The sequence below is a fragment of the Spinacia oleracea genome, chromosome 4 (assembly GCF_020520425.1).
Source record: "Spinacia oleracea cultivar Varoflay chromosome 4, BTI_SOV_V1, whole genome shotgun sequence".
Taxonomy (NCBI): Eukaryota; Viridiplantae; Streptophyta; class Magnoliopsida; order Caryophyllales; family Amaranthaceae; genus Spinacia; species Spinacia oleracea.
This window is the reverse complement of record NC_079490.1, coordinates 183,244,680-183,265,284: the sequence shown is the minus strand read 5'-3', so window position 1 is coordinate 183,265,284 and position 20,605 is coordinate 183,244,680. Positions and strand designations below refer to the sequence as shown.

Sequence of the window (20,605 nt, the reverse complement as noted above, 5' to 3'; positions counted from 1 at the left end):
TCCGTTTCCGGAATTATTTTCCGATTCCGATAATATTTCCGATTCTGACAATATTTCCGTTTCCGGCAATATTTCCGATTCCGGCAATATTTCCATTTCCGATAATATTTTCCGATACGTACCATGTTTCCGTTTCCGGCAACATCTACGACTTGGATAATATTTATATTTCCGATACGATCCATATTTCCGTTTCCGGCAATATCATCGTTTCCGGAGTATTCATTTCTTGCCTGTGACGATCTCAGCTCCCACTGAAACCAAGATCCGTCGATTCCGAATATCCATAGATGGAGTATTTAATGCCATTAAATACTTGATCCGTTTACGTACTATTTGTGTGACCCTACGGGTTCAGTCAAGAGTAAGCTGTGGATTAATATCATTAATTCCACTTGAACTGAAGCGGCCTCTAGCTAGGCATTCAGCTCACTTGATCTCACTGAATTATTAACTTGTTAATTAATACTGAACCGCATTTATTAGACTTAATATAGAATGCATACTTGGACCAAGGGCATTATTTCCTTCAGGTTAGACAAGGAGTAACTTCCTGTTATGTCTTGGTGTTTGAAGTGCTTATGTTTTCTCATTAAACTTCCTTTTGTTATGCCGAAAAAGGTAAGGTTAAAATTTGCATGTTGGTGCACTGTGTATTTACAGCAAAAGCCTGACCACTTAATTTATGACAATGAGAAAAATATGTATTTTAGATTTTTTTAGGGAATAAGAAGTACTTTTGGCACCCATTCATTTGCTGACTCTTATGGTTGCGCTAATTTCTCAAGGAAGGATTCAATCTCGCAATCTTTGGCTCTTTGCTCCCAGGTAGTTATAGTTTTTGTGTTTAAGTTTGCACATAGAGATCTCAGTCTAACAATTATGAGCATGCTAAAAGTTACTTAAAATTTCAACACCTCTGATTGTCATGCGCTGCATTCACCTAAGATTCGTATACTCTGTATGCCTATTTCCCTTTACATTATTTTCAAACTTGTCCTTTATTTTGCTTTTGGGTTTACCTAATACTGGAAGCTTTCCTATAGTAACAAGATACAATATTTTCAGAATGATCAAAAGACCTTCAAAAAGATCCATTTGGAAAAACACCAACTTCTTGGTGGAGATTGACACAACGACAAAACTTTAAAAGAGCGGTGTCTTGCAATGGAGCCTTACGTCAGTTTCTCAAAAAATAATGTCCTGGAAGAGAACAAAGAGGATGACAACGTGACAATGCTACAATGTAGTTTGGGTGTTAAGTACACCTTGTCGTTTGTGAGCCATTTGCTAAGCTAGGTGATGTACACTTTAGTTCTAGATGGCCCTTGGATTTCTTGCCAACAGAGGAGTTCAATTTGTTGTCGTTAGAAGATAGGATAAAAGGCTTATTAACCCGAGTCTTTTTACAGCAAAAACCTATTAAATATTTTGTAAAGGAAACTCTTATACTTGCCTTAATATGTAATTGCATTGTAATTATGTTAGACTTGTAATATTTTGCTAAGGCTTTGTCAATCTATTAGTTCAGCTTGGATATTTTGTTGAGATTGAGATGGCTTTTTTTTCGTTCTGATGTTGTAGTCGTGTTGCTATTATCGAAAGTGAAGTTTTGCGATGTTAAACATAGATGCAAACTTGCAACCGTGGGAGGGACCAAAATGTTTTTTTTAATACCAAAGTTGACTTATGTTGACTTTGAGTTTTTAATATTACTTGAGTTACCACACCCCTGCTAAGAAAAGGTTTTGCAAGTTGAAAGCTTGTGTCTTATACATTTAGAAGGCGATTTTCGGATTTCTTGAGGGAGGATGTCTTAAAAACACTTTTAATAAATTGACAAATTGTTTGTTTGTTGTCTTATTATACTACATTTGCCTTTTTATTTTAGCTTATGCAAATTGTTTTCCCTAGTTTGGGAGCCAAATCAAGATTAAGTCTATAAAACATATTTAAAATAACGCAAAATAAACAACGGATGTATCTAAGACTCCTAAGTGATTTTTTATATTTTATAAGCATTTTCTGTTGCGACTACAAACATTTAATCTTAGAAATTGTTAATTTCACGTATTGCTTCATCATAATTTCACAAACTATAAAACTAAAATAACCCATCAAAATTTCACAAATAATATTTTGCTAACTTGGGGGACGGCGGGCGTTAGCGCGTCGGCCAACAACTAGTTCTCATAAAAGATTAGTAGTTCTAAAATGTCGAATTTTTATCAAGTTTGAATGAATTTTGTCTGAGTAGTTGGCTGTACTCACATGCGACATTGCCACTTGTTATGACAAACGACAACTTCTGATGTTGAGATGGAAAACAAATAACGAATTTTGGATCTTTTGTAGATTTGTAGTGCAATCCCCCGTTCGGTTTAACTATTTTTCTCGGTTGATGTCTTCTAAAATATCTTAAATACCTTTTTTTTAAAAAAAAATGAATATATTTTCAATGTTATTATAATATGAGTTTTCTTTAAATTTTGAAAAATTAAGCACTGTTATTATTATTATTAGCTCCATCATATCCACACTTGATTGTGTTTTGGGTAGAGATCGATTGAATCTTCATATATATTAAAATTCCAAGGCAATCCATGTCAATCTCTTCATGTGTCGCGATGACTTGGCAAGTGACATGGCACCACGCCATGTCATACACACACATTATTGGTTATTGTGTCCTCACAATAAAAAATGTTGATATTTCATCCTCGAACTCATGACCTCTTGTATGTTAACACAGTTTTATCCATCACTCCAACAAGACAACTTATGAGTTATGACCCTAAAACTATTAAAAAAGAGAAAAACCATTCTTATGAATGTATAAAACTTTAATGCTCAAATTTATATACTTGAATAACAATTTATGATAAAAAAAAAATCTTTCTTAATTTTATTCATTTATTCATAAAATTATACGTAATATATCTTTTCGATCTAAAAAAATATTTAGATCAAACATAAAAAATAATAGAGAAAAAAATAGGAAAAAAATGATTCACTTTCCTTTAGCTAATCAAATAAAGTTTTACGCAAATAATATAAATTACTCAAAAATTTAGTCTATCGAACATTGATTAACCAATTTTATTTTTCAACTGCATATATAATAAACTTCATTATATTCTTTAAATGAATACATACAAAAATTTATAAGTGAATTTGAAATGAATAAAAAAACTTAAACTATATGCAACACTTCGGGACATCGTCTGTGCCACTAACTAGTTGCATCCTCAAACTATTGCGAATGGGAGACAACAACATATACGCCTTGTCGATCAACACACAATACAAAGTACAGATCAACTACGTAAATTACATAACCAAACTCTTTGCTCCATCTTTCTACGCGGGATACTCAACACTTACAATTACACCTAACACTTCTCTAGGAATTACCTTTAGAACTAGGATTCTAAATTAATAATTTTATTTTGCTAATTTTGCATTTGTATGAGCTATCATACCGCAGTGTAAATGTGTAATGGTTGTTTAGGCCCTGTTCTTGTTGGCTTAACTGCAATTTTAGGACTTATTTCGTAGTTCAGTTCAGTTAATTTCAGTTCAGTTTAGTTTAGTTAAGTTTAGTTAAGTTCAGTTTATTCAATTCAATTCAACTTATTATTATTATTTATTATATTATTATTATTATATTATTTAATATTTATATTATTTTTTTTATATATAACTAATTATTTACTAATAATTTATTATTAATTACTACTCCGTACTCCGTATAATTTATTATTTATCATTTATTATTACTTTTTGGTAATTAATTACGGATTATTAATTATTAATTATATAGTTATTTATTATTTATTACTTAGTTATTAATTAGTATTAATATTTATAATTTATTTATTATTATGTAGTAATTAATTATAGTTATTAATTTTATTATTTAGTTAATAATTATTAATTAATTTTTAGTTATTATTTAGTTATTAATTATCATTATTATTATTATTATTATTATTATTAAGTAATTAATTAAAATTTAAAATTAAAAATTATTTAGTTATTAGTTATTTATTATTTATTATTTATTATTTATTATTTATTATTTATTATTTATTATTTATTATTTATTATTTATTATTTATTATTTATTATTTATTATTTATTATTTATTATTTATTATTTATTATTTATTATTTATTATTTATTATTTATTATTTATTATTTATTATTTATTATTTATTATTTATTATTTATTATTTATTATTTATTATCTGACAAATTTTTTTTTTACCACCTACGAAAATCGATTTTTTTTACCACCTAAAAAATTAAAACTTGTAATTTACCACTTAAAAATAAATTAAAACATTTTTTTTACCACCTGTAAGCAAAAAAATAGATGAAATCTTTATGTATAGCTACCTAATTCAATTTTCCTTCAATTTTTTACACTCCCTGTGTGATTTTCTTTAACTTTTTCACCCTTCTCTCTTTACTTTCATTAAATTTTGTAAATTTTGTGAATTAATGGTGGTGAAAATTTATGTATTCCTGTAACATAAGAAAGTTGGGGAAGAGAAGAGAGTTAAATACATGAAATCGTGGAAAAATAGAACATATAAGAAGTATTACCGACATAAGATTTTCATATATTTTTCCATTTTTCAGGTGGTAAATACAAGTTTTAAATTTTTAGGTGGTAAAATAAAGTTTTAGTTTTTTAGGTGGTAAAAAATAATTTTTTTATTACTTTTTTAGGTGGTAAAAAATAATTTATTTTTTACGACATTATTATTATTTCAGTAGTATTTAGTCAAATTCAGTTCAGGTCAGTACAGTTCAACTCTAAAGAACATGACCTTAGTTTTAGTTATAGGTTGTAATACTATTTTTAATTTAAGTTTTAACTAAATGTGTAAAAAAGAAAAAGAAAAAGAAAAATATTGTAGTTAGAGCAACTCCAATGGTGGGATACAAGGTGATGTAGCTAAGTTTGCCCCATCATATTTCTAGCTACAATTATTTTAAGCTATAACCTTTCACATTGGTGGGCTACAATCCCTTGTAGCTCCCTATAATATTTAATTCATATCTTTCCCCTTTTATTTTTTGAGCTACCTGCCCAAAATAGCTACAATGTTTTAGTAGCTGCTAATGTCATTATTGCAACAATGGTGGGCTACCTGCTCATATATTCTTTTTTTTCGTGAGCATGTCCATTTTCCAACCATTGGAGTTGCTCTTAGAGGCCCTGATCTAACCTAAATTCAGTAGGCTCTAGTCAACACTCATCGGTTTCCTCGTGATAGTGTGGATTAGTTTTGCAAAAAAAATAGTCATAAAATTCACGGGTTATCCCTCCCCTTCCCACTCTTGCGTACTCACATGGGACAATGCGACTACAGAGTTCAGTCGCAAAATTAGTGAAAATGATTGGAAAAATTGACAATTTTCCGATTTTTCATAAATATTATCAAAACCGACGGGTTTGTCCTAAACGTAACTCAATTAAAACTGAATTAACAGAGTATATTGCTACTCAATAAAATAATTAGAACAACTTATCTTGATGTCGTGATTGACGAGCATAATACATTATAAGAAATTGTATCATTAACGATGGGATTATCTTGATGTCGTGATTGACGAGCATAATACATTACAAGAAATTGTACCATTAACGACGGGAAATCCCGTCGCTAAAGGCCAATAATCGTTGATTAATGATCGGATCTCCTGTCGTGAACCCGTCATAAAAGGGGGCCATCGTTAATGAAAAATCCCGTTGCTAACCCGTCGTAAAAGACATTTGCGACGGTTGTTCCCGTCTTTGTTTAGTTGTTAGCCCCGTCGCAAAAGGCTTTTGCGACGGCATTTTTGACCCGTCGTAATTAGGTTGTCATTAAAGATACAAATTCTTGTAGTGATAATTGTCGCGCAACGGACCAAGTGCCCAACCATTGTTCTAAAATACAAATATCGCGCTACCCCAATGCAATATAATGTTTGCGGTTGTCCTCCAAGATTAATACGACATCAAAGTTTGTGTGTACTCACAAGGCTCGATTGGAGACCATAATATTACCGGAAGAGCATTTTGGACGAGATGAATTGTACTTTTGTTTTTGTGTGAATGTGTTTTTGGGTTAAGGAATTACAACAACCAAAATGGAACAAGTCACCATTAAGCTTAATTAATTCTGACCTTTATGTAATCATAAAAGATTCCCGTAAACAAAGAATTAAGTAAAACAATTGACTTCCAAAAAAGAATAGGTAGGCCCACAACCCACCCGTGCATCGCATTCTCCAAGATCTCAAGTCCTGAATTTCGAGCAGGCTGGCTTGTGTGCCCACCATGAACCCTCTTCCCAATCCTTAAACAAATAATGCTCTCTGATAGAGATAGAAATCTACTAGGATTTAATCTCTTAGGATATTTGATTTATATTAGACTTATAGTCATATTAGTGTTCCTAATTCTATTAGGACTCAAATTGTAATCCCTATATTTTTTATCAATAGAATACACTCCAAGTCACGGAGTTTACCACAATCTAACATGGTATCACAGCTTAGGTTATAGTTTAGCTTCACAAATTTTTATTTTAGTCGATCTTGGAATTGTGTTTCGCTTATCACCTTCCGCGAACTCTTTTACATTACCGAAATTAGTTTCGTCCACATATTCCTCCCTCACAAAATAATTTTGTTTTCCTAAAGTTTTTCATATACACTCTAGTGCTACGTATAATTTTTATTTATTTTTGTTTCTTTTGGGACTTGAATTAAACGTGAACAGTAGCACACCTCGTCCAACATGGCGAAAGATGATAAAGTTCCTCCACCTACTGCCTCGTCGGAATTTCATCCTGCTTTGGGAGTCAACAACATCAAAAACGCGATCCCTCTGATCCTTGATCGCGACAAGGTACAATATTCCCATTGGGTTGAATTATTTGAATGTCATGCTCACGCGTTTAACGTGCTTGATCACATAGATCCAAACACTTCTAAACCTACAAACATATCTGAGCTTTGTGGAAGCGCTTAGACTCGATTGTGAAACAATGGATTTATGGCACAATTTCTACTGACTTGTTACGTACAAACGATATTGTGTCGCGGTGATTTGGCCCAACAATTATGGAATAAACTCAAGGGGATTTTTCAGGATAATAAACACACTCGGGTTGTATATCTTGAAAATCAATTTACTACCTTGCATCTGAATAATTTCTCTGACGTTAATTCGTATTGTACTCACTTGAAAGTTTTGGAAGATCAGTTGGCTAATGTTGATCAACTGGTGACAGGACAAAAATTAGTCTTACGTCTTGTTGCAGGTCTTGTGAACACTGATTTTGACACAGTGGCCACTATGATCCAACAAACAGATCCACTACCTACTTTTGAGAAAGCTCGAAATCCCTTACTTGCTGAGGAAGAAAGGTGTTCCCATGACACTAGTGGCTCAAACGCCGCATTTTTGGCTCAACCTGTTAGTTTATGACAAATATAAACAATATATTTCATGCGGAAAAACCATAAAGCCAGGAATCCAAATTAATTGCCACATAGTCAATTAGCATAATTAGGATACATACAATGTGATGCGTGCCTTCCCTAGCTGCTCCCGAACCGAACAAGAACAAGTTTAGGTCTCCAAATGTCGCCCCTCTGTAGATAGTCCACAGCACGTTCGTATCCGCCTTAGATTCAATTAACTAGAATATTATCTAAGGTTTTATGTTTATTCGGAAAGCTTAATTATTAATTTAGGCAAATTATTAAATTCTCTCTTGAACTTAATTTATGTGAATACTTATTGAATTTCATTATAAATTGTGATTATGAACCACATTTTTATAGGGTGGAAATAACGGAATTAGAATTCTACTAGGATTCCAATAACTAAATCCATTAGGATTCTAGTTAAATTATATCATTAGAATTTAATGTTTAATCAAACACTTAAGTATTTCAAATTTAACAAATTATCTAATTTGAGTAGAATTAGGAAAGCGAGATTACTTCACAAGGAAGTAATCCTAACCGGCCAAGGGAATGGCCATGGCACCGCACATCCCACCCCTTTGCACAGCCCGCAGCACGCAGGCCCAAGGGCGCTGCTGCTTGCTCGCTGGCCCAAGGGGGCTGGCAGCAACATGCGGCCCAGTGGGCGCTGCTGCTGCTCGGCCTACTTGCTCGGCGCGCACGCGGGCTTGCTGGGCACTGGGACTGGCTTCGTGCTGGGCCTTGCGTCTTGCAAGCTCGTCCGTCGATCGTTTCGTACGTCGCGCTTCCGATTCGTTTTCCGAATCCGGGATTCATTTCCGATTCGAACAATATTTAATATTTCCGATTCCAGAATTCATTTCCGTTTCGAACAAATATTTAATATTTCCGATTCCGAAAATATTTCTGATTCCGGTAATATTTCCGTTTCTGGTAATATTTCTGATTCTGGCAATATTTCTATTTCCGATAATATTTTCCGATACGTGCCATGTTTCCGTTTCCGGCAACATCTACAACTTGGATAACATTTATATTTCCGTCATGATCCATATTTCCGTTTCTGGCAATATCATCATTTCCGGAGCATTCTATATTTTTCCTTTTGACGATTTCAACTCCCACTGGAACCGAGATCCGTCGTTTCCGAATGTTCATAAATAGAGTATTTAATTTACTTAAATACTTGATCCGTTCACGTACTATTTGTATGACCCTACGGGTTCAGTCAAGAGTAAGTTGTGGATTAATATTTTTAATTCCACTCGAACTGAAGCGGCCTCTAGCTAGGCATACAGCTCACTTGATATCACTGAATTATTAACTTGCATAATTAATTAATACTGAACCGCATTTATTAGACTTAGCATTGAATGCATACTTGGACCAAGGGCATTATTTCCTTCACAACCACCACAGTCGACGGCCGCCCAACCCAACCACCACCATGCCCAGCCACCACGCAACCCAGGCGGTGGCGGCATGGGTGGTGGTGGGCGGGGCCGTGGCCATGGCCGCATCAAAGGGAGGGGCATAAGACGTGGGAGGGGCACCCACAACAATGCAAGTCCAAGCAACGCTGCCTCCCCTGCCCAGAATCCTCAACAAAACGCTTGGCCCTGCCCAATCCAAACTGGTTGGCCTCAACAAACTTAATGGGCCGCTACCCCTTTCCCTTATCCACAGCAGCAGGCCCAGCAGCATCAAGCTCAAGTCCAGCCAAGTTATTTACAACTATCACAATTCATGCCAACGCGCGCCTAACTCCTTGCTTGCGCCTGGCCCAGTGCCGCGCCATTCACCCTATGGAGAGCAACAAGCTTACCCAATGCAACAACAATTCTACTATTCCAAGCCCATGACCCCTACGAAATTGGCTGATTCGTTCTCTACCATGAAGTTACCACAAGATCAATCTTGGTACGTGGATTCCGGAGCTACATCTCATATGACCAATAATGGAGGTACTCTTATGCCCTTATTTAATTTCAGCACTAATAATCATATTTTAGTTGGTAATGGTCATTGCATTCCAGTTATCGGTTATGGTCATACCACACTTCCCCACCCTAAACCACCCCTAGCCCTTCGTGATGTTCTCTTAGCACCTCAAATCATTAAAAATCTAATCTCAGTTCGTAAATTTACTAATGATAATAAAGTTTCCATTGAATTTGACCCATATGGTTTTTCTGTGAAGGACCTTCGCACGGGGAGTATAATCACGAGGTGTAATAGTTCGAGGGATCTGTATCCGGTCACCACATCCACACCATCCACTTGACTTGCAACCGCTCTCACCACCTTATCACCAACCACGTGGCGTAGTCGTCCTGGACATCCCGGACCACAAATTTTAAGCTTTCTTAAGTGTAAAAATTTTATTTCTGATAATAAGGAACATAATTCCAATTTTTGTGATTCTTGTCAATTAGGGAAACATTCTAGATTACCGTTTCATAATTCAACAAGTACTACTTTTTCTGCTTTTGATATAATTTATGCCAATTTGTGGACCTCACCTATTCGTAGCACCAAAGCTCACAAATGTTATTTAGTCTTGTTGGATGATTTTACTCATTTTGTGTGGGCCATACCATTACAGTATAAGTCACAAGCCTTTCAATCTTTCTTGAATTTTAGACAATATATCCTAACTCGGTTTGAACAACCTGTTAAATCTTCCCAATGTGACCATGGGAGGGAATTTGACAACGTACCGCTTAAATTATTGTGTGTCAAGAATGGTATAATTTTTTCGTTTTTCATGTCCCCACACACCATCCCAAAATGGTAAAGCGGAACGCATGATTAAAACTATTAATAATATGTCACGAACATTACTTTTCCATGCATCCATTCCACCATCTTATTGGGTTGTCTCTCTTGAAACGACCACTTATTTAATAAATATATTACCTACAAAGACCCTTATTAACACTACTCCCGCAGAAGAATTGTTTCGAAAAGTCCCGTCATATAACCATATTCGGGATTTTGGGTGTCTATGTTTTCCTAATCTATCGGCTACGGCCCCATATAAATTAGCACCCCGTTCCACCCCTTGCGTTTTCTTGGGTTACCCCTCAAACCATAGAGGTTACAAGTGCTTAGAACTATCTTCAATAAAAATTATAATTTCCCGACATGTCACGTTCGATGAAACCACGTTCCCCTTTCGGAATTTACACTAATTCCGAAGTGTCGACTACAATTTCTTAGAGTAAAGTGAACCTAGTCCACTGTTCACTACCCCTTGGTTGCAGCGAGCCATTCATGGCCCATTCCCTCAGCACGGCCCAACTGCTCTCCCTCGTGGAAGCGTGGACCAAACTGCTCCGCTGGCCAGAAGTGGGCCTGAGCAATTCACTACTTCTGACCAGCGGCCCAGCTCGTTGCAATACACCCCTGACACTTATTTCACAAACCCACCCAAAATACTTACTGGCCCAGCCCACTGTAATGAACATCTAACCCCATATGTTCCATGCAATACACGCCCAACAACTGTTCAGGCCCACCTTGAAACTCCTCCACCTAATTTGGCCCAACGAGTTATGACCAGCCCTGTCCGTTTTCACTTGGGCTCACCCTCTCCCCCAACAGCCCACACTCACTTCACTCCTCCCCCCTCCGCGGCATACAACCTATCCGCCCAACCCGACCACCTCCACTTTCACCTAGAGTAACAAGAAGCCACCATGGAACTTTCAAGCCAAATCCGAAGTACGGACTAACCATTCAACCCGTGGGACCCACCCTCACTCGTTGCCCCATTCCAAAAAATCAAAAAATTGCCTTAAATGACGACAGAAATTGAAATGCGGCGATGCAAGATGAATACAGTGCTTTAATTAATACAGGGACATAGGATTGGGTCCCTAAACCTACAGGGGTGAATATTGTTAATTCTATGTGGATTTATACTCATAAAGAGAATGATAAAGGTGACCTACAAAGGCACAAAGCTTGTCTTTTTTATGGTGGCAGGTCGCAGAAAAATGGAGTTGATCGATTGTGATGAAACTTTCAGTCCGGTTGTCAAACCGGCTACTATACGTACTGTTTTGGAATTGGCTATGGCTCACAAATGGTCTATACATCAACTTGATGTTAAAAATGCTTTTTTACATGGTGACTTAACCGTTTATATGCACCAACCACCTGGATTTGTCGATAGACGAGTTCTTAATTATGTGTGCTTATTGCGTAAGGCACTATATGGTCTTTAACAAGCTCGTCGAGCGTGGTATCAACATTTTGCATATGGGTTTTGTCATTGTTCAGAGTGACACTTCTTTGTTTACCTTCAGACAAGTTAATGACATGGCATACCTATTATTATATGTTGATGATATAATCTTGTGCACCTCGAGCGACGACTTGCGTGACCGTTTGATTGCTCACTTGAAGGCCGAATTTCCAATGTCTGATTTGGGCCCTTTAAATTATTTGTTTTGGATTTCAGTCACTCGTACTCCGTCTTTTATGCTTCTTTCTCAACAAAAATATGCACAATAAATTTTGGAACGTTCAGGCATGGGGACTTGTAAGCCTGCTGCCACTCCTGTTGATACTAATGCAAATCTTAGTGCAGATTCAGGTCCTACTGTGGTGGACCCAACTCAATACCGCAGTCTGGCAGGTGCTCTACAGTACCTTACATTTACTCGCCCTGACATTGCCTATGCGGTGCAACATGTGTGTCTTTTTATGCATGATCCACGAGAGCCTCATTTGTGTGCATTAAAGCACATCCTACGTTATATTCAGGGCACCATTGATCACGGATTACACTTATATCCTACATCTACTTTGCGCTTGATTACATATACTGATGCAGATTGGGGTGGGTGTCCTGACACTCGCCGTTCGACTTCAGGATATTGTTGTTTCTTAGGTGACAATCTTATTTCTTGGTCATCGAAGCGTCAGCCTACTCTTTCTAGATCAAGTGCAGAGGCGGAATATAGAGGCGTCGCAAACGTCGTTGCAGAGGCGTGTTGGCTACCTAACCTTCTTCTAGAGTTACATTGCCCTCTACGTCAGGCCACTATTGTTTATCGTGATAATGCCAGTGCTATTTATTTATCCAGTAACCCCGTCCAACATCAACGCACCAAACATGTGGAGATGGACATCCATTTTTTTCGTGTGAAAGTGGCGTTGGGTCAGGTACGGGTGTTGCACGTTCCTTCGCGGTATCGGTTTGCATACATTTTCACTAAGGGTCTTCCTCGACAATTGTTTTTGGATTTTAGATCCAGTCTTGGCGTACGACCTCCTCCCGCTACGACTGCCGGGGATTGATAGAGATAGAAATCTACAAGGATTTAATCTTTTAGGATATTTAATGTATATTAGACTTATAGTCATATTAGTATTCCTAATTCTATTAGGACTCAAATTGTAATCCCTATATATTTGATCAATGGAATACACTCCAAGTCACGAATTTTGCCACGATCTAACACTCTCAACCCCCAATAGATAAACAAGGAGAGAAGTTGGTATTCTACCAACGTGAGACATTTTCCTTCTTTTCACCTTTTCACTCCTTTCTTTTGTTTTCAAACTAGAACTTCCATGTTCCAACACATACATTTTTTTCGACGGGGAATAATAGGGTCATTTGATGGATAAGATTGTGCATACTACCCAATAAGGTAGATCTATTAATAAAGATTACTCGTGCTTAATTAAAAGATGGATAAACTAACACAGCGCAAACCAATTTCCCTATCAGTTTGTCAATGTGGACACTTGCAGAGTTGCAGCCGCTTGTTTAATTAGTATTTGTTCGATCATCCCTTCGATTGACGATACCTGTCCACTAATAAATTGGTTAGCAGCTCGTCAAAATCATTATATCACTAATGGACCTTTTCAGGTTTTATCATGCTGCCCCAATTAATACATGTAAAGGTCTATATCATGCAAATTTTGGTTACTTAGATGCATAATTAATAATTATATACTTTAAACTGGAAAGTACATGCAATACGAGTTAAACAATTTTTTCCATAATCCGATCCTTATAAGGCCGAGTTAGTGTCATTGAGGCAAATGAAGCGTTAACCTAGTAGTTAAGATTAAGAATCTATGTACAAATAGATCACAGGTCCAAATCTTCCTTCTACATTTGTATTTATTTTTCCCTAGTCCTCATTTGCACCAAACAACAACAAAAATAAAATAAAAAACAAAAAACAAAAAAAATCTTATTATTTATATACAAATTCTAGACACACACCGAATACGGAGTATATAGTTTTCTACATGAGGTTTCATTAGGGGTGGACATGAACAAAACTGTTAGTGAATAGCTCAGAAGGTTTGATAAAAGTTCGGCTCGAGCTCGATTCGTTTGTAAATGAACCAAGCTTGAGCTAAAATCTATGGTTCGATAACTAAACGAATCAAACTCAAACTCAATGTTGTTCGGCTCGAAAGCTCGATAATTTAAGAATAATAATGCATATTTATGAGATTTTCATATATCGTTTAATACCACTGTCCAAACTACCAATTAAATGACAAATAAGGGATTATATTTAAATAACTTGTCCAAGAAAAAAACCTATTATACTGTTAGATTAAGAAAATTATTAGTAATATTATTGTACCTGTTGGTAGAATATGGTTTATCAGTATATCGAATCAAGGGTCGAACAAGCTGGTCGGAAACTCGGTTCGAACTCGAAGAATTCTTATCAAGTCTGGCTCGATAAGGATTTTTAAGCTCGAGATAATTTGGAGCTCGAGTTCGAACTAGGAAAAATTAACCAAACCAAACCGAGTCATATTAGAGTTTGCCTCGGCCTAGGTTCGATACCCTTAATTTTATGGACCACTTGCCGTTGCCATTTGAGAATTGAGATAATACAAGAAGATCGAGTTGATCAGAATCAAAAGTTCATTATTAATTATTAGACGGACAGTAGCCAAGTCAATCTTTCTCCAAACCTTATCTTCAATACTACTCACTACAATACGACACTTAAAATCCTCTGTAATGACACTGACTCCTTCATCTCATTATCTATAATTATTATGGTATCAAAATTATAGTCATATTTTTTAAATCGTGCGTCTTAGAATTATAGCCTTGTATCCACTTTCTCATGTACTATATTAACTAAAAATGCAATGAAAATCTTATTCATGTACTATATTCCACTTTTATATGTACTATATTATATTATCCATGTATTTTATTCCACTTTTACATGTAACTCAATCATTCTTTGTATTTTATTCCACTTTTTCATGTACTATAGTTCAATTTTCTTAAAACACGTATTTTTTGTCAAACGAGACTATAAATATGGGATGGAGGGAGTACTATACATTATCTGATAATATTAGTCAAATTAAGGCAGAAACTAAAATTGTCTGTATAATAAATTGTATGACATCATATATATACAAATTCAATCCACGTCAACTGACCATAGAATAAAAATCTCACAAAAATTCAAAGTAAACGCGTTTAGCTGCAATCTTTGACATTACGTCAATTGCTTAACGTTACTCTCCCATGCATGCAGGATCAAACCTAGCTTTTCCACACACACATGCTCTACTATATATACTTAACGTACCATTACCTATTCTTCATCAAAACTTAGCTTCCAATTATTTATACCAAATTAAGCTTTCCTTTTTCGTTCTTCCCCTCGATCATTTTTATCAGTAACCTCATCATGGCTTCGACAATCAAAATTTTCGCAATTTTTTCAATTATTTCCCTTTTTGCATGCGTTACTAATGCCCAACTCACGCCTTTTTTTTATTCAACAACATGCCGTAATCTTCAAGGTATAGTACGCAATGCGATGAGACAAGCTTTATCCAGAGAACCACGTATTGGGGCGTCTATAGTTCGATTGTTCTTTCACGATTGTTTTGTAAATGTGAGTAGAATATGAATTTTACATCTAATAATGATATTTTTTATAGTTTGATTAGAATATTATTTTCGAAAATGATAAAGGTTGCAACATGCGACCTTTAAGTCGTGTCACAATGATGACATGACATGCTTATGTGTCATGATTTAAATTGAAAACTAAAATATTTAACTTATATAATCTATTATACATGTTTCAAAAAAGGTAGGAAAATCTTAATATTCGATCTAATTTGTTTCCTTCTTTATATCGACTATCTTATTTTCATATTTTCATAGTAAAAATATTGAATTAATAGTAAAAATATTCTGACGACACATAGCCTACGTGGCGCCTATATGTACGAATTAAATTGCGACACGTAAGATTGTGACAACTTGTGACCTTTATCATCACCCTATTATTTTACTTACTAGCAAAAGAACTACAAAAAAAAGCATATTAATTAAATGCAAATCATATTTACAGATACCAATGACTACAAAAAATAAAAAAATTATTAACTAACACATAAATTAAGGAAAAAGTTCTAAATTACGTAGATAAAGCTATAAATGCACAATCTATAGTATAAATGTATAATGATATGCTATGTATCTTCCCGTCAAAATATATATATATATGATGAGTACGTATTTTTTTTTTTATGATATGTATGCTAAATGATGGAAGGAACCTGATTATATCAGCATAATTTCTGAAATGATAGAATTTTGAAATTATATCTATCTAATCATAATTTTATCTTTATCTCATCATATTTTAATACCAATATTTATCCCAATTTTTTAATCTCATTTTTATTACTTTAAAATAAATTTAATAAATTATTGTATGACTGAACAATCTTACGTGGCGCTCTAAATGCTTTTGAAAAAACTCCCCTTTATATATATATATTAGATTGTCTAATTATCAAATTTTTTTTATTTTGGAAATCTAGGGTTGCGATGCATCTGTACTTCTAGATGATACGACTTCCTTTACCGGAGAAAAGAATGCATTCCCTAATCAAAACTCCATTAGAGGTTTCGACGTTATTGATACTATAAAAACAAATGTTGAAGCGGCTTGTAATGGAACAGTTTCGTGCGCAGACATCTTAGCACTTGCTGCTCAAGAAGGGGTGGCACTGGTAAGTACTGATTTTATAAAGTTAATAGATTTAAACTTGTTTGAAAATCAAAATTATTTACAGAAGATTAGTTTAAATAATAAAACGGTGCTCACATGTTATATATTGAAAGTAATAATGCAATGTCAACTAACTTAATGGATAAAAACACTAGGAGAAAATGATATACATGACTAGAGATCGAATCTCGCTATCTACAACAGTTTCCTTGCATCTCTCTAGCTACACCACACAAAAACATTGAAAGTCATCCCCTTGTTTTACGTAGAAAGTATATTAGTTCATTTTTCTTTAAATACAAACTACAATTATAAACCACTTAATTGCTTTTTTTATGTACGTTTAATTTATTAATTTTCAATATAAACTAAATGTAATTCTCCGACACTCAAGCTTAATAATTTAGACAATACCAAACCAAATTAATGTATAACGACTGTATATGTTTCCCATCAATCACAAACTCTATAGCAATTACATTAAAGTTTATTGTCATTTTGTGAATATAAATGAAAAAAGTTTGTCAAAAACAAAATATAAATTATTGTTATGCATCTTTCACAACTAGTGATTGAATTATTGAAATTTTAAAGTTAGGAAATAAATTACTTTATTTAAAATTAAAAAAATAGCTTACAATAATATATAGTAATATTAATTAATCCATGCAATAATATTGATGTACCCGTATGATTTATGATGCAGTTAGGAGGCCCTTCCTGGCCAGTACCATTAGGAAGAAAAGACGCAAGAACAGCAAGCCAAAGTGCAGCCAACACCAACCTCCCACCACCCTCGGCAAGCCTCAGTACCTTGATCTCCTTATTCGCCGCCCAAGGCCTAAATGCTCGAGACATGACCGCCCTATCCGGGGCCCACACTATCGGCCAGGCTCAATGCTCCAGTTTCCGGTCCCACATCTACAACGATACCAATATAGCCCCCAACTTCGCCACCACCCGTAAAGCAACATGTCCCGGCCCCGCCTCCGGTACCGGCGACAACAACCTAGCTCCCCTTGACATCTTTTCGCCAAACCGTTTCGACAATGCTTACTTCCAAAACCTCGTGACTAACCGTGGGCTTCTTCACTCTGATCAAGAGTTGTTCAATGGTGGATCACAAGATGGGTTGGTTAGGTTGTATAGTAACAATTTCCGGGCTTTTTTTAATGATTTTGCAAATGCAATGATTAAAATGGGGAATATAAGTCCACTTACTGGATCAAATGGAGAGATTAGGAAAAATTGTAGGATTATCAATTAATTAGATCGATCATTTTGTAATTGCCTAATGCATGGGGGTTCCAAAAGGGACCTATATTTGTATACGTAGGATGTTTATGTTTACAATTTGTAGCCTAAAGATATGTACTTATACGTACGTGGTTGTATGCAATTATACGTGCTCATCAAATGAGACACATAATATTCCTAATAAATTGGAACTACTTATGTGAAAAATTCTATGTCCATTCATTTTATTTTCACATATAATTCGAAAACAATGTATAATCTTAAACGTAATACGAAGTATATTTAATTATGTATAAGAATTTTTTTTTTTGTACAGTTGATAACTTTAAAATAAATTCCATGTGTTCACTTTAATTAACTAAGTTCATGAGTTCCTATTTTTGTTAGTTTTAATATATAAATGAAACTAGTTAGTGTTCCGGGCGATGTCCCGGATAGTAGAAATATGGAACAATTAGATTATTATATAACTCGTTTTGAGCTTATCTAGTCTAATTTAATTTTTGCTTTACAATATATCTTGTTTATGGAAGATAAATATATGCAGATTTTAAGAAATAGTTGGGAGATATTGGAGGATGTAGTGATGAGTAAATTTGTAAATGTTAGCCATTGTAAATGATGGTTGTAGAGCACAAAGAATGAAAATGGAAGGAAAGCAGGCAAAAATTAGAAAGAAAGGGGAGGGAAGTTTGTCACATGGGTCCCACGTGGGGTGGTTAATGCCGGAAAATCAAGTCAATCACCGAAATCTGGCTAAAGGTGGTCTCTTACAAAATATTTTATAAACTAGGTTTCTTCTCGCAAGATTTTTTTTTTAAAGGTGGTTTCTCGCAAAATCTCTCTTTTAAAGGTGGTTTTTCAAAAATTTCCCTTAAATTTTATCATGTAAGGATTAGTAACTTGTAAAAGTAATGAGTAATTAGTGATGTGAGACTATTAAAAAATGATTCAGGCCATTTTTCTAATTATATTGAGTTAATATAATTGTGAATGTATAACGAATATCAAAATGAGTTGTGGCATAGTGGTTAAAATATGTGTTTACCAAATGAGAGGTAATGAGTTCAAAGCTTGTAACTAACATTTTTTCATGATCAAGAAAAATACATGAGATGACATGTCAAAGTTGACGATACGTGAATCGACATGTGGCAAGCTAGATGGCATTTTTTGCCTTGGAGTTTTAATAATAGTATAGATTTAACTTTGATAATTTCAATTATGGTAATTCTCTTTAAGAGTTCAAGTGGGTATTCACGAGTTCTTATAGTAGTGCCTAAATAAGAATCTAGAAGGCTAAAGAACCAACTTTATGTATTAGTGGCTTTACTGCTCACAACCTCAATAACAGCTCAAGCTACGTGGAATACTTGTTGTTAGAGCAATTCCAATGACAACCCTACTGGAAAAGGTTCTATTTATTATGGGAAATTCCGTCGTTAATCTGTTATAAAAGACTAATTACGATGAGATTACCCGTTATTATCCCGTCATGAAAGGGGGCCGTCATAATTGACTACCCCGTCATCATTCCGTCGCAAAAGCTTATTGTGAAAGGAAAAATTCCGTCGCAATACCCTATTAATTATGACAGGCGAAAATCCCGTCGCAAAAAGACAAACACGACGGGCTAAACTCCCGTTGCGAAAAGTCATCTATGACAGACTCACTCCCCGTCGCAAAAGACCATGATCAAATCGGGCTAGAGATGTGAAGTTGGAGCGAATCAAGGAAAATATTCGGCAAGGAAAGGAGACGGATTTTAGGATCCATGATGATGGGATTTTGAGGTACAAAGGAAGGTGGTGTGTGCCTCAAAAGTGTGAAGAGTTGAAAGAGAAGCTCATGAGAGAAGGTCACAATACACCATATTCTGTGCACCCAGACGGTGAAAATTTGTATAAGGTTCTGAAGAAAATCTATTGGTGGTCAAGGATGAAGAATGAAGTAGCTGAGTTTGTAGCTAGATGTTTGACTGGTCAGAAGGTCAAAATATAGCATAGGAGACCTCAAGGAAAGGTTCAACCATTAGAAATTCCGATTTGGAAATGGGACTGTATTTCAATGGATTTTGTCACTTGTTTACCGAATGTCGGAAATGATACCATTTGGGTTGTTGTAGATAGATTGACCAATTCAGTAGTGTTTATAACAGTGAAAGAGACCTGGAAAAAGGAGCAACTTGCTAAGACTTACATTCAGTACGTTGTGAGACTACATGGAGTTCCTAAGGATATCGTATCGGATAGGGATTCAAGGTTTCTTTCAAATTTCTGGAAGAGTATGCAGAAGAACTTTGGTACGACATTGAAAATGAGTAAAACATTCCATCCAACCACAGATGGACATACTGAAAGAATCATTCAGACACTTGAGGATATGCTTCGTGCATGTGTAATTGATTTTCAAGGAGGTTGGGAAGATAGCTTAGATTTTATTGAGTTTTCCTATTAAAATAACTATCATGTCAGCATAGGAATGACACCATTTGAGGTCTTGTATAGAAAAAATAAATGTAGAAGTTCACTATGTTGGAGTGACATTAGTGAGACAGTTGTGTTAGGACCTCAAATGATCACCATGAACCAAATTAGGACTATCCAGTCAAAGATTCAAGCAGCGCAAGATCGTCAAAAGAGATATGCAGACTTGAAGCGCAGGGACAAAAAATGCTAAGTGGGTGACAAAGTGTTGCTCAAAGTTTCACCAATGAAGGGTGTAATGAGGTTTGGCAAAAAAAGGAAAGCTAAGCCCAAAGTACATAGGTCCCTATGAGATCTTAGAAAAGATAGGAAATGTAG

The 20,605-nt window shown here is 35.1% G+C and overlaps 1 protein-coding gene across 1 annotated transcript; it reads left to right on the top strand.

Annotated features, from left to right (window-relative positions):
* The first annotated feature begins 15,118 nt into the window (after positions 1-15,118).
* LOC110783750 (peroxidase P7) lies at positions 15,119-18,008 on the top strand. The gene is made up of 3 exons (XM_056843187.1): positions 15,119-15,413; positions 16,354-16,545; positions 17,251-18,008. The coding sequence occupies exons 1-3, from the start codon at positions 15,204-15,206 to the stop codon at positions 17,809-17,811; spliced, it is 963 nt and encodes a 320-aa protein (XP_056699165.1). The 5' UTR covers positions 15,119-15,203; the 3' UTR covers positions 17,812-18,008.
* The last annotated feature ends 2,597 nt before the right edge of the window (positions 18,009-20,605 follow it).